The sequence below is a fragment of the Dermacentor albipictus genome, chromosome 10 (genome assembly GCF_038994185.2).
Source record: "Dermacentor albipictus isolate Rhodes 1998 colony chromosome 10, USDA_Dalb.pri_finalv2, whole genome shotgun sequence".
NCBI classification, from domain to species: domain Eukaryota; kingdom Metazoa; phylum Arthropoda; class Arachnida; order Ixodida; family Ixodidae; genus Dermacentor; species Dermacentor albipictus.
In genome coordinates, this window is record NC_091830.1 from 90,667,377 (window position 1) to 90,683,315 (window position 15,939).

The 15,939-nt window shown below is 45.4% G+C and overlaps 1 protein-coding gene across 6 annotated transcripts in view; it reads left to right on the top strand.

Moving 5' to 3' along the window:
- Positions 1-15,939, top strand: part of LOC135918142 (uncharacterized) — a 295,422-nt gene that overhangs the window by 18,480 nt on the left and 261,003 nt on the right. For all 6 annotated transcript variants that reach the window (XM_070527127.1, XM_070527131.1, XM_070527129.1 and 3 more), the window contains exon 2: positions 8,311-8,388. In XM_070527127.1, coding sequence (XP_070383228.1) covers positions 8,335-8,388 — 54 coding nt within the window. In that variant the 5' untranslated portion in view covers positions 8,311-8,334. The remainder of the gene's footprint in view (positions 1-8,310; positions 8,389-15,939) is intronic.

The window sequence follows — 15,939 nt, forward strand, 5'->3', positions numbered from 1 at the left end:
ACCCTCTACTGTAGCATTAGAAATTGTTGACATGATCTCGGAGGTACACGTCCAGTGTGCGATGTTTCCGTGCGCGTTGTAACTTATTCAGTCAGAAAGCATCAAATCTACGAGGATTAAGCACTCGGTTGGCGCGGGTTACACCCGTGTCACCCGCATTGCTTTCGTGTTGGTGTGGTGAATGTGTGCGTATTGCGTTCCTGTCGTCCATGCCTTCTGTATTTATCCTGGAAAAAACCGCATGTCTCTGCCGCGTGAATGTGTCCTATGTGGTGGGTGCCAGAAATGTGCGGCGGTGTACAATATGTTCGCAGCCAAGTGCTACCGTGCATTCCAGCGAATAGACGCGGCTGCTTATGCACGGTTTTATTCAGTGTTTCTTCATTAGCTTTGTGATTTACTTGCGTCTGCGATAGAATCCACAAGGTACCAGTTGGAAAAAACAACAGGAATTCATGTCGCAACTAGAGAAATTTCTGTTGTACGACAGAAGTTCCTCACGTTTCCGTAGTTGACAGACATTCCTGACGTTACGACAGAAAGTCTGATGTCGCAACAGAAGCATTCTGTCGCGAAGACCAAGATCTTTGAAGTCGCAACAGAAACGTTCTGTCGCGACAACAAGAGTTCTGAAGTCGGAACAACAGCTTTCTATCATGACAGCGACTCTGACATTACGACAGCAATTCTGACGTCGCAACAGAAACATCCGGTCGCGACCGCCAAGAGTCCTGAAGTCGCAACAGAAGCGCTTTCCGTCGCTGCCCTTTAAAATTGTTTGTCAGTTTCGCATCGGTGGTGTGCACTGTACTTTTCTCTTGCGCGGTATTCAACCGTGCTTCTCTCAAGCCGGCAATGCTGATAGCACCGACACCGGTATTAAAGTCGACGTGGCCAATTGTTATAATTGTGCCGTGACGACGCGGCACCTACCCGCCTCCTCAAAATCGGCCGCTGATCAAAATCATACCATCTGCGGGAATGGCTGCGCATCCGTTTTGTTTTATTTGGTAAGATGTGGCACACAAGCCTGTGGACTTATATGTGCGGTTACACTGTCACATTAGTTAATTTCCCAGAATTATTGCACAAGCTTATGCGAAGCGGAAAAGAAGTTTTCGGTTGTTCCACAAAGTTGCGTGAAAACCTGTCTCGCTCGAGTCTCATTAATCTGGTACAGCGCTGCCGTGAGAAGCCAGTATGCTGTCAGAATGAAGACTCATCCACGAGTGTTTATGCAGCTATATTGCGTTGAGCACACGAATTATGTGCGCGCTCAAAAGTGTAAAGAGCGAGAGACAACTGTCGAAATTAGCAGTAACAACCCTAACTATGTCCCCGGTCACCGTTGTCTATTACCGAATTTCTTATTCAATATGCATATCGTACAGCAAAAGCGATGTTCTATCACTCCACGATGTACTACATGTCGATGGTAACAACACTTGTGCTCTTCTAGAGATGCGGCAGCTGGCGCTGTGGAGGGAACCCGCATCTTGGCTTTTAAAATACAAATGTAAACAGAAATGCAGACAGCGGTTTTTAGTGTTGACATAGCCAAAATGCACGCTAAAACGTAACAGCATCGTGGTGCAGTGGTAAGCTACTAGGCTTCTTACCACAGTCGTGGTGCAGTGGTAAGATGCTAGGCTCGTAATCCTAAGGTCCCAAGTTCGAATCCCGGTTGAGGACATTTAAGACATTTAAGAAATTTACATTTTCTTAAAGAGGTTTTTCAATTTTTAATTAAATATTCATCAGGTTGTGTTTTCAAAGTGGGACATGACGTCACATTGTGACTAATTTTGTCTTTGCCTTCTTCAATAAGTGCCCTGTTCCTGCTTGACAGTAAAATGCCTCTAGTGTGGTTGAAATATCATAGCAATCAAGCTGTAGAAATCGTACTATAAAACAAAATTTTTCTTCACTATGTGCTTCACGAACCACCGAGTACACCCACCATTCACCCCGCATGCACACCATTTACATTTCACCCAGTACGTACATGCAGTATTCACCCAGCACATCCATCATTCACCCACCATTCCCACAGTTCACCCAGTATGTACCCACCATCCTCCCAGCACGCCCAGCATTCACCCACCATTTACACAGGTCACCCAGTAGTCATCCCACCATCCACCCACTACACCCACCATTCACCCAGCCCGCCCACCATTGAGACAAATCACCCAGTATGTATCCCACCAATAAATCCCACCATCTACCACTGTACCCACGATCCACCCATTATACCCACGATGAATTCCACCACAACCACCATGTTTTCCATCATGTCCAGCACATTTTCCATCATGCCCAGCATAAAATTCATGATGGGCGATGCTGGGATTTTCAATAGGGGCCGCAAGGCTTCACGCAATAGTGTCGCGCTGTGTGTTCTCAAAAAATGGCTGTGTCTTAGGTAAGGTTAAGCCCAGGATGCGAAGCATACTAGCCTTTATTTTAGATGTTGAACCACTGTTTAGCTTGCTGAACTGCTGTTGCTTGGCTATATTTGGTTCGGCTAGACGAAGAAACAACTCATGCGTTACTCTGCTTCGCCTTGGACGCCCCGCATTGGACGCGGTGAGCGTCGAGCAACGCAGAGTTCGGCGCGGCAACGAAATGTGCGCCTGAGCAAGCAACGCACGCCTGAGCCTTAGAAACAGCTCGTTTCTAAGGCAACACCGCATTCACTAGAGGCGCTTTTGTACCGCTTTGAAGCATCCTACTCGTGGCTCAGTGGTAGCGTCTCCGTCTCACACTCCGGAGACCTTGGTTCGATTCCCACCCAGCCCATCTTGCAAGAGTTGAGCCAAAGCCACTTCTCTTCTGTCGTGACGTCACGGTTTCACGTGGTATTCAAGGCGACACCGCCGCGCCTGAGGAGCTGGGTTGAGCTCTCGTAATATGCTTCGCATAAAAGTGCGGAGTTGCGCCTGCCTTATCCTTAGAGCAGTTGCGCCGCGACTCGCTCAGCCAACTTGAGAATGTTAATTCACGGACGCGACCCCGCCTCTTCGTTATCCTCAATGCCATAACGCTTGTGGCACGACGCGCAGGACATATAATGAATGCGATGGCATATGATTATTCACATGCGTAACATGACATTTGGCTTTATAACGTAACGAATTTCCGGCATAAATTACATAAAAAATAATGACATGTGTCGCATGACTCGATTTACACTGTCTGTGTGACATGAAAGCCACACGAGACGTGTATGATGTGCGCGAATATGACAAATTTAACATGGATTTCACGGCACCATTTATGTCACAACATGGATGACAAGTCATGACAAGCATGCGTGACACGATTGATATTGCACAAGAGTGACATACATGCATGTCAAGACATGAACATGAAAGACATATATGACAGACATTCATGACATATAGCGAAGGGCACGTTATGCCTAGTTTTGAACCTGAACCTTTTCCATTCCATTGATCCGTTTCGTTCACCGACAGCTTCTCAGTACCGGTTCAACTCCGGAGCAAAAATATAACGGTTGAAATTCGAACCAGTTTGATTAATTTTTCATAAGCAGACAATAGTTACAGGAAAACAGTACAAAGTTATGTAGTACAAAAGCTCGATGCTACTGCTATGCTGCACTGAAATATTACGTCGGTTGTTTGTTCTTCAGGCCTCATGCAGTTACATAATCATTATGCAGATCCCACACCAGTGCTGCAATATCTGTGAAGCGAATCTTTATTGAGGGACAGCGGAAGAAAAAGAGATAGAGAGAGGAGATAATATATTTTCGTAACGCTGAGTCCTCCAGCCTGCCAATTTTCTCATGGGGAAGGGGACGAGCAGAAATATGGCGAACTTAGCAGAAATGTGGGAGACAGGTTCGCCTAGCAGGCGAAAGGCCGCTTGACAGTCTTGAATATAATAATAATAAATTGTGCGGTTCTACGTGCCAAAACCACGATTCGATTATGTCTTACGCCGTAGTGAGGGACTCCACATTAAATTTGACCACCTGGGATTCTTTAACGTGCTTCCGGTGCACCATACACTGCGGTTGTCGTCGCCGCCGTGGCAGGGATTCTATCCCGCACCTTAGTAGAACAACGCCTTAACTACTACACAACGACGGCAGGTATGCTTAAATGTGATCTGTGTGATCTAAATATTCTGAGAGTCTTGACGACTAGCTTCAATGTACACTTGGTGAATGGTCCTGTAACGCTTCTTCACTAAACGACCGGTTCGTTGGCGCTAACGAAGGGATTAATGCCTGCTATTCGCAGACAATATGTGGACACGACACGAGCATATGTGCTACGCTGTCGCAGGTAATCGGCACGCGTCACAGTCTCGCGAAGCCACGCTTCGGATGCGACGCAAAGGTTGTCGCGTTAACACAATGCCTAGTCTACCCACTGACGCACTACGCTGGAAAGCGTGTTAACGGTGAAGCTTTTAAAACATGGGAAGGTAGTGCGTATTTACAAATGAAGCACCATGCCAACGTTAAAATCACACAATGCATTGATGATAAGAGTCAGAAAAGATGGACAACCTGAACGGAAAACTGTTATTTCTGCATTTCGGCGTTGCTCCGAAGTGATAAGAAAAATTCTAACTCCCTGATTTAGGTATGGTTCGATCAAATAGAATGTTTTTGTTTCTGTTTCTGTTTTCGGTTCAGTACCTGTTCGATACCCTGGTCATGACATGCTTGAATTGAAGCGCATCTTTCAAATAAGCTGCCATGATTCTGTAGGATAATGGCTGAGCATGTCCATCTAGAAAACGCTTTTAGAGACTGCGAAATTATCTGACAGCTGTCAGAGTTGGCTTGTTTTCTAGCTTCAGCACAGTTTCATACTTGTGTTTGTAGACTACATTTACCAGCAATTCTGTAAAACGAATTAGAAGTTTTATGCAGTGATCGTCAGCTCCATTTGCATTTTTTTCTAAACAATAAAACATTTCAAATGTGATTGGTTATTCGTATTCAGTGCGCTCCGTAGTGAATCAGAAGGATTTATGAATAAAGCACGCTGTGCTGGTGTAGGACTTTTAAGTTAAAATACATCATTCACCTTGTAACAGCGACTCCCTAAATGACCATAATGTATCCAAAATCGCGTTTCTATAGTGAAATAAAAGAAATAACCCCGAAATTTAGTTGTAAGGCTTTTTATTGCGTAGAATTGATGTGACTTTCCCTACTATGACTGGTTGGTTTGAGGGTTAAAAATTATATTAACCGAAGCCATGGCTATGAATCACTGGCCTGCTGACTATGTGGGAATTTATATTTTACCAATATACTTCTTCATTTTATCTCCCTTCACACGCGTTGAAAGTGTGTTAACCGAGGGGCCCGATTTTTACTGATTCTATCATGAGAAGTCAACAAATAAAAACACCGACGAAAACATTGGGGAGATCACTTACTAAATGAATTTAAAGAATGATAAATAAATCGCAATGAAAGCGGATGAAAAAACAGTGGATTAACCTTGCCGCAGGTGGGAAACCATCCCATGCCTTCGCTTTACGCCTGTTATGCCCATGTTTCTTCATTCACTTTCATTGCCAATAATTTATCGTTTTCTAATTCATTTAGCAAGTACAAGTAATCTCCCCCAAAACGGTTGCAGACCTCAGAAATCTATTTATTCCGCTGCTCTCACCCTGACGCACCTACTGATATGGCTCTCCAGCAGACGGAAATTAGGGTAGTTGTCTATCTCGACATATAAAAAGCCTTCCATGCATATGACAATCAGGCAATACTGAACACGAATAACGATCAAAGATTTAGGGACAAAATCCTGAATTTAGAAGCTACCTCAGTAACCGCAAGCAGCATGTAATGCTTAAAATTATACGTCTATTTCACAAATCGTACTAACCGGCATGCCACAGGGTTCCTTTCTTGGACCTATGCTGTTCTCACTCTGCATAAATGATCTCCCTGCAACACTTAGGCATTCGCAGGCTACGATGTATGTTGACGACACCGCTCTTGTATTCACTGGAGACCGTCTGTTTTATACACAGAATAAAATAAATGCATAGGTAAATAATGTTCATTAGTGGTTCACGTCCAATGACAAGACTTAATCTTAATAGGACTCAGTATACAGCTTTTATTCCAGGAAGAAACAACTCCATACAGGACAAATCATTACGAGATGCCAACTTACAACAAGCTGTCTCTTACTAATATTTAGGCATTTTATTCGATTCAGATATGCACTGGAAAGCTCAAATTAAGCACCTTTGTTCCACGCTTGCTTACGGATCTTATACTCTTCTTAAGGCTCGTGAATGTTTCGAATATCCTGTCCTACGCATTCTGTACTTTTCCTTCATTCAGCGTCACATATTTATTGTATTCAGTCTAAGGAAACACTTTAATAACTTAACTTGATCCTGCAGTCCGTCTGCAAAAGCGCGCATTGAGAATTATCACTTCTTCTAGTAGCACACAATCCAGTACATACTTGTATAGCTCATTGCATGTGTTTCCAGTGCATGCATTGTATGAACTGAAAATGGCTGAGGTCATTCATAGTATTATCGAAATCAATGATCCACTTCCTTTTACTTTGTTTCAAATCTTGTTGCAAAATACAAGAGCCGCAACTAAAGGGTGTTTTAATCTGTCTCCATGTAATAATCTGCACGGGAAAAAGCTCGTGGAATTTAACGGCACACTTTTTTGGAATTCTCTGCCAATACGGGTAAAAGTAGCCCGTAGCTTTATGTCTACTCTGAGAAAATACTGTTTCTTGAAAAGTACTGTCGATAACAGTACACTTGCCTAATATTTACATTCCTGCCTAAGTTGCGCATCTCAATTTCATTGTTATGTATTATGTATGTTTTCTCTGCTCGCGTGCATGAAGGATAAATTTACACTGAGGTAATATTTACCTTCGTGCCTACGTTATGTAGGTTAATTTTATTTTTATGTATTACGTCTGCTGTTTTGTTTGCTCGCGTGCTGCGTTTTGTACCCTAAGCTGACTATGGACCCGGGACTAGCCATTGGCTATGGGTGCAGTAATGATTTTCTATATTGTAAAAGAATGCTGTAAATAAAGAATGATTGAATGAACTCAAAGAGATCTAAGAATAGCGCTAACTGGTATGTAAAATCTATGTTGTAAAAACAATATCTCACCCTACATACTGAGCGAATCAGGTAATAGAAACAAACTCGCAATTTCAAGCATTATCAGTAAAAAGCCGATGTACGTGAGGGTGCGAACTGCCAAGCGGGCAAAACGAAATTTTCACTCGTCCGTTCCTCTCACACTGTGATATTCTCGCAAAGTTTCTTGCAATAGAAAACGAAAGCACCCACATCCCGTTGACAAGCAAGCAACAAAAAAAAAACACACACACACAGAAAATGAAACCGGTTATCGAGGCCGGCGTCATGAGCACCACATTGATTGTACCCCGTGCCTGCAGCTAGAATCGCCTTTAGATGTGAAACATTATTTGAACACATCCTGCGGAATTGCTGTGAAAGTGCTGTCGCGAGGAACACTTTCGGCTGCAATTGCAACAATTGGCATCGAGTGAATTGTTCTTCGTACGTCCTCTCGCTTCATCATCAAGAGGCGAGAATGCAGTACACACAAAGTCATCAGCCCTCTGCGCTTCTAGACACTGTGCCCTCCACAGATCGCTTTCGAGATAGGGTTCGCGCTGCCGCGCTCAGCGGTGCCACGGGCAGCCGCTGCCTGAGCATAATTCCCACCTAATGGTTTGGCCGCTACCGAAGACCGCGATCTTCCTTCCTGCCTTCCTACATTCGGTGTGTGAGATTCAGCCATTATGCTTTCATGATTTCATGATTAAACCACCCGCGCACGCTTTCACTGGCACCCGCAGCATACGACGTGCGATCGCGATGTTATCGAACTTGGACTTTATAAAAAAGATCATGGCAACGGGGCTGGCAGTGATGACCATTGGCCTTGAGTTATTATATAATTTTTCTGGCATGAACACATATAAAACAAACCAAGACTGGCTCTCACACGCAGGTGAGAAAACGACTGCCAATCATGATTTCCTTTTGGCGATGATATGCATGGGTCACAAGAGTACATTGAATAAAAGTGTATGATGCGATGGCGACGCCACCGCTGACGACAGAAATTTGCCTAAGGCGTTCATATTGGTCTCACAATGAAAACAAAGCCTAAAAGTTGAGTTCACGATTTTTGGCGGGAATCAGAACAAAGGCCTTCCAACTCGTGAAATAGTAAGGAAGCGATCGAGTCTTCCTTTTCTGTGTGTTTTCTTTTTCAGAGCTCCTAAACAACCTGTGCAAAGATGTGTCTTTGCGATTCGCCGACGGCAGTGTTGATATTGGGACTTGGCTGCCTCGTAAGTATGCTATGATTACAAGCGTCCTACCAACAGATAGTCGCAACGTGATTGCATAAAGCGCCGAAATGTCTGATTTAGGGAATACCTTAATCCTTTATGCAGGCTTAGCGTGTTTGATGACAAAGAACTTTTTCAAAATAATACAATTTACTTCACAGAGGAGCGTTATTGGTACCTATCCTCCAAGTAAACGTACTTTATCCAAAACCGCCCACCACTTTCCCGATTAAATTCGGTAAAAACATTATTAGGAGAATTAGTTTAGCTTAAGTGCATTGTACACTCTTACACTCCATTTCTGTAGTTTCTTGCAATGGTGCAGAAGTTTTGGGAGTTTTAAGCGAATTGGAAGGCCGAATGCCCCTCAAGATATGTTAATCCAAGCCGTGTCTTCTGCTCGATGTCTACCTTGTCATCTTGTCGATGTGTGCTTAATAGTTGGTGGATTGACGGAAAAAAACTTTGCCTTTGTAAGCATAAGCTGAGTTTACATAAATGCCGCAGTGGGGCTTTGCCTCATTTACAGGCTTTTTTTTTTCTGCGATTCCTCACTGCGACGTTAACCACCGGTACTACAATAGTACCTAAGTCGTGCCGCCTTCTGCATCAGCGGAGGAATAGCGCCTCACTTTGCACTTCGAGTTTACACCCACTAGCCACGTGTGCGCCTTTGCATGAACACGAGAAGCCAATGTACTTGTTGAGCGACAAATCTATTCAAACTCAGGCTAAATACATCGCATATACGTAGCGCATGAAGACAACTTCTGTATATGTTTAACACAGCGCGGAGTCTTCGAGTTTACACCCAGTAGCCGCATGTTCTCCTTCGCGTGAACACGAGAAGTCAATGTACTAGTTGAGCGACAATTCTACTTATACTCGGGCTAAATATATCGCATAAACGCAGCTCATACAGACAACTTTACTATATATTTAACACAGCGCGGAGTCTGAAGCCGCCTAGTCCGAATCAGTACGATGTCACCTTATCCTGCGTAGTCTTGGATTATAAGCTCACACCCCGCAGGGGCGTCTGCGCAAGCAGGCGTTTGGTGTGTTGCGACACCACGTACCCGAGCACACGAGGGTTGGACCCTCCCGCGTGTAGCCGTGCGCGGCTTAGCCGTGTCCGGGGAAAAGGGGATCCTGGGGGTTGAGCCAATGCCGGGTGTTTGGACCGTTACGGCCCCTCGGCGGCGGCAACACACCCCTTTGGCCTCGGCTTCACGTAGACGGCACCCCCGGACTGACCCACCCGGGGGAAATCGGCAGTCGCCTTTTCCTGTCCTCCTCTCCAATCTTCGTCTTTCTCTCTCGCCTTTTTCATCTTTCCTGTCTTCTCATCACTTCTCCTCACTTCCTAGTTTCCTGGCGGCAAGGGTTAACCTTGTGTAGCTAGCCAGCCTTGGCTATGCTGTATTTGGTTATAGCAGCGATGTACGGCTGGCGTTGGCAGGGTTTCTCTAGCAGCAACTTCTGTCACGTCCCCCTGTTGGGCTCCATGGTGGGTGGTCGGCATCGCGGCCGAAAACCCAACATTACTTATGGAACATGCTTTTCCTCAACTACCTGATCGCCCTCACAAACGAGGGCGCACCGAAGAAGTTTTTCAGTTTTTCGGACGCCAAGTCCACAATTTTCCCCGTTTTCATGTGATCCACGCAGAAAAACCAGCTAAGCAAGTGCGAACAATCTCCCCGTTCCTTGTATCTAAGTCTCTTACCGAAGTTTTTGGCCCAGGATATAAGGTGTCAAGGATGGCTAGCGGTGACCTCCTCTTGGAGCTCCGCGACCTAAAACAATTTGAGCAACTGCCTAAACTTGTATCATTTGGGGAGACCCAAGTAGTAGTAACCCCGCACCGCACGATGAATACCTCCCGTGGCGTTGTCTCCGATGATGATTTGCTAGAGCTCACTGAGGCTGAACTGTTGGAGGGCTTCAGTGAACAAAATGTCATAAACGTCAAAAGAATCAAGATGAGGCGAGACGGTAAAGAAATTGCGACCAAACACATAATACTCACCTTCAATTCAAGTGTCCTGCCCGAGTCAATTGAGGCCGGGTATATCAAGCTTCGTGTAAGACCGTACGTGCCAAATCACTTGAGATGTTTCAAATGCCAGCGTTTCGGCCACAGCTCGCAGAGCTGCCGAGGCCGCCAGACATGTGCGAAATGTAGTGCCCTTGAACACGCCACTGAAGCATGTAATAACTCTCTCCACTGTGTGAACTGTGACGGGGATCACGCCGCGTACTCGCGGTCGTGCCCCTCCTGGAAGAAGGAAAAAGAAATAGTAACTATAAAAGTAAAAGAAAATATAACGTTCAAAGAGGCACGCAGGCGGGTAGCATACCTGCCAAAGAAAAGTTTTGCCGAAGTGGCGCGTCAGGGGGCAGCGTCACAACGGCCTCCGGCGACTGTCCGACCCACACGCAGTGAGTCGGCAGTTACGCCATCTGCCCCCACGGTGGTTGCAGCTAGCGCTGCTCCGCCAACCGAGGAAAAGGGGCCATCGACCCCGAAGGTGGGCGCAGCCGAGGCTGCCTCAACCTCCCAGGTCCCTTCCAGTGCTGGCAATGGCCGGTGCAGCCAAATCCCCCAGGGAACCCCATCGACCTCCGGGCTGGTGGGCGCAGGGGTCTTGCCCTCCAAGGCGGGCCCTTCCCTGGTAACTTCTCGCTCGCAAGAGCACGTGTCCGGCGCCTCACAAGAGGCAATGGACACTACACCTACTCCCAAGGCGCCCCAGGCGCCTAAGGAGCGGCGAGGTTCCCTCGAACGCTTCAAAAAGAGCAAAACCCCGGTTACAGGGCCTCGAAAGGGCTCTGTAATCTAAGACATCCCTTCCGTTTCCGTAAACACAGCACCAATTAAATTTAAAATATGGATACACAAATCATTCAATGGAATGTCAGAGGTCTACTTAGGAATCTTGATGATGTTCAAGAACTTATCCATAAACACAATCCAAAAGGGCTGTGTTTACAGGAAACACACTTAAAATCCAAACACACAAACTTTCTCCGTACGTATGTTACGTTTCGCAAAGATCGCGATGATGCCGTCGCATCATCGGGTGGTGTGGCGATTCTCACTCATAAAAGTATAGCATGTCAATCTTTACAGCTACGTACGCCCCTTGAGGCAGTGGCGGTGCGAGCTGTTCTGCTAAACAAACTCATCACTATTTGCTCGCTTTATATACCCCCACATTACAAATTAACTAAACATGAATTTCAGTCCTTTATAGATGAATTGCCAGAACCTTATCTGGTTCTTGGCGACTTCAATGCACACAACTACCTGTGGGGCGACCCTCGTATAGATGCGCGAGGACGTCTTGTTGAACAGTTCCTTTTCTCTTCTGGTGCTTGTCTACTGAATAAGAAGGAAGCGACATACTATTCTCTTGCAAACAGAACATTTTCTTCAATAGATCTTAGCCTAGTCTCCCCGTCACTATTGTCTGAACTCGAATGGCAAGTTAACAACAATCCTTACGGAAGCGACCACTTCCCAATACTGCTTAGAACACCCGAAGAAAAGGAATATCCACCACAGGCTCCTAGGTGGAAAATTGACACTGCCGACTGGGAAAAATTTCGAACTCTATCTTGTATTTCGTGGGATGACATCTCCTCGCTAGAAATTGACGCTGCTGTCGAATATTTTACAGCCTTCATAATAGATGCCGCATCTAAATGTATATCACAAGTAAATGGTCTGTCCTGCAAACGGCGTGTCCCGTGGTGGAACGACGATTGTAGGATCGCACGTAAAAATCAGAACAAAGCGTGGGGGTTGCTACGCGCCTCCCCCACTGCGGAGAATCTTATTAACTTTAAAAAAGTAAAATCACAAGGCAGGCGAACCCGCCGGCAGGCCAGAAGAGAAAGCTGGCAAAAGTTTTTATCGGGCATCAACTCTTATACAGAGGAATCGAAGGTCTGGAACAGGGTTAACAGGATAAGAGGACGACAAACTTATTCACTCCCCTTGGTAAACCCACAAGGCGATACCCTGCTTGAACAAGCAGACTCACTTGGGGAGCACTTTGAGAGTGTATCAAGCTCTAACCATTATTCGCAATCATTCCTGAAATATAAAGAAATAGAAGAATGCAAGCCACTCATCAATAAATGCCGTCAGAATGAACCCTATAATTGCCCATTTAGTGCTGCCGAGTTGAAAGCGGCCTTGAGCGCATGCAAGAGTTCCGCACCAGGATCTGATAGAATCTTATATGAAATGCTCAAAAACTTACACAATGACACGCAACTTAGACTACTTACACTTTTCAACACCATCTGGGATGCAGGGTACCTTCCAACAGCGTGGAAGGAAGCCATTGTAGTCCCTGTTTTGAAACAAGGCAAAGACCCTTCCTCGGTGGCAAGTTACCGCCCGATAGCCCTCACAAGCTTCATTTGTAAGGTGTTCGAAAAAATGATAAATCGGCGACTCATTCATTTCCTTGAACAGAGCAAAATGCTTGATCCTTATCAGTGCGGCTTCCGAGAAGGGCGCTCCACAACCGATCATCTCGTGCGTGTTGAAGGGAATATCCGGGACGCATTTATACATAAACAGTTCTTCCTATCGATATTTCTCGATATGGAAAAGGCGTATGACACAACGTGGCGTTACGGAATCTTAAGAGACCTGTCAGAAATGGGCATCCACGGTAATATGTTTAATATAATCAAAAGCTATCTGTCAAATCGTACCTTCCGGGTAAAAGTCGGCAATGCACTCTCACGTCCTTTTACGCAAGAAACGGGTGTACCCCAAGGAGGCGTGCTCAGCTGCACGCTCTTTATAGTGAAGATGAACACGCTTCGTGCTTCACTACCACCCGCGATCTTTTACTCTGTCTACGTAGACGACATTCAAATAGCTTTCAAATCTTGTAACCTCGCAGTCTGCGAGAGACAGGTACAGCATGGCCTGAACAAAGTGTCAACGTGGGCAGACAGGAATGGATTTAGGATCAATCCAAACAAAAGCTCTTCTGTTCTTTTTACAAGAAAGAGAGGACTTATCCCAGATCCTTGCATAGAACTGCGTGGACAACAGATACCTTTAAACAAAGAACACAAATTTCTGGGTGTCATACTTGACTACAGACTCACTTTCGTCCCCCACATTAAATATCTTAAACAAAAATGTCTCAAAACAATGAATCTAATGAAACTTCTATCCCAGACTACGTGGGGTAGTGACAGGAAGTGTCTAATGAATATCTATAAGAGCCTCATTCGATCACGACTAGACTATGGTGCCGTGATCCATCATTCTGCAGCCCCGAGCGCGCTAAAGATGCTGGACCCTGTTCACCATCTGGGTATCCGTTTAGCCACAGGAGCTTTCAGAACGAGTCCCATACAAAGTTTATATGTAGAATCAAATGAGTGGTCACTTCATCTGCAGAGAACATACATTAGCCAAACATATTTTCTGAAAGTCCACTCAAATCCACAACATCGCTGTTTTAATACTATCAATGACATGACATATGCTACACTCTTTCGCAATCGTCCCTCCGTTAGACAGCCTTTCTCGCTGCGTGTGAGGGAGCTTAGTGATCAAATGCATGTCCCACTCCTCGAGCTCCCCCTAATGCATCCAGCCAAGCTACTACCTCCTTGGGAGTGGCAGCTCATACAATGCGATATATCTTTCATGCAAGTTACAAAACACGCTTCAGACATTGAAATCCAAATGCATTTCCGGGAACTCCAGCACAAACACTCCTGCACGGAGTTCTACACAGACGCATCGAAGTCACATGACGGGGTGTCCTATGCAGCCGTCGGGCCATCCTTCTCGGAATCCGACGTACTGCATCCGGAAACTAGTATCTTCACGGCAGAGGCCTACGCAATATTGTCGACCGTGAAGCATATAAGGAAATCAAAACTCAAAAAATCAGTTATATATACGGACTCCCTAAGTGTGGTGAAGGCTTTGATATCGTTCTGCAAGCACAAAAATCCTGTTATAATTGAACTCTATTCCGTCCTATGTAAAGCATATGTATCTAACCAGCATGTGACTATATGCTGGGTGCCAGGTCATAGGACCATTGAAGGTAATGTTCTGGCGGACCAGATGGCCACGTCAGTTGTACGGCCTTCTGCTAATCCCACTGCTGCAGTTCCTGACACAGATCTGAAGCCCTTCTTACGGAGGAAACTACGGAACCACTGGCAATGCCTATGGGACGCGGAAACAAATAATAAGCTCCACGTGATAAAACCAAAGTTAGGATTCTGGCCCTCTGTAACAAAATCACGCCGAACAGATGTCCTATTCTGTCGACTGAGAATAGGACACACATTTGGCACGCATAACTATTTACTCACTGAAAATGATCCTCCAACCTGCGGTAGATGCGGGGAGAGGCTGACCGTCCTCCACGTCCTCCTGGAGTGTCGGGAAGCCGAATATGAAAGAAAGAAACATTTTCCCTTAGCCTACCGGCAGCGCATCCCCCTCCATCCTGTTATGTTACTCGGCCAAGAACCTTTATTTGACACCAACGCAGTCCTGAGTTTTCTGAAAGATGTTGTCTTGCATGTTTTTAGCCCTACATGTTCATAGCGGGTCCTCTCTTCAGAGGACGCCGCTGTGATAGCTCCTTGGTATAGCACATGCCTCTAGACCCTTGTTTTCAAGGGCTCTGGCGAGGCAGCAGTGCTCCAAGTAATGTTACCATCTTATACATTTTATATTTTGCATCATTCTTGTACGATGGATTTTAATGTTCATAGTATTCATTAGTCATCGCCATAATTTTATAGTACGTAGATTTTACGCACTTTACAGCGCATATTTTTAGGCCACTCTACAGCCAAGTCACATCTTCATAATACACCATCAACATTACCACTTGTCATGGCGCTCTTTGGCCAAACCTGGCCCTTGCGCCACAAAAAACCACACATCATCATCATCATCATAAGCTCACATTTATTGGTCGCACATCGACACACCCGCACTTCGCCTGACTGTTCTTGCAGCGAAGCTTCGATGTCGTCATCACGTTTACTGACAGCATCGACAGAAACAGAAGAAATCCCGCCTCGCGTTTCCGACGTCCTCATTGTCTCTCGTCTCCTACGTGCAAAAGTTCGTTGTAGAAAGCGTAGTTCTGATCCTAGATTTCCGTCCTAAAAGCTTTGCACCAATTGAAAAAATGTCCACTTCTACAGTGGCTGCATCCGTGCAGCCAGCTCAAGTAAAGAAAAAGGAAGACCTGCTGTCATTACGTACAACAGCAGCGAAGAATAGTAAAAATGAGCGGTTAGGCCTATAGAGTGTTCTGCATCGTGCATCCATCAGTTTCAGTTACAGTTTCAGTTTATTATCCACTCAAAAAACAATGACTAAATAACAAAATAGTATAGAGACGAGGGTCCCAAAGTCAATGACTGCAACTGGACCATCGGTTCCAAAAAGAAAAAAAAAAATGATGTGCAGGAAACGCGAGTTAAAGCTGCAAAGATTAAGGAAGCACAAGGGAAACAATTGAACGTGCG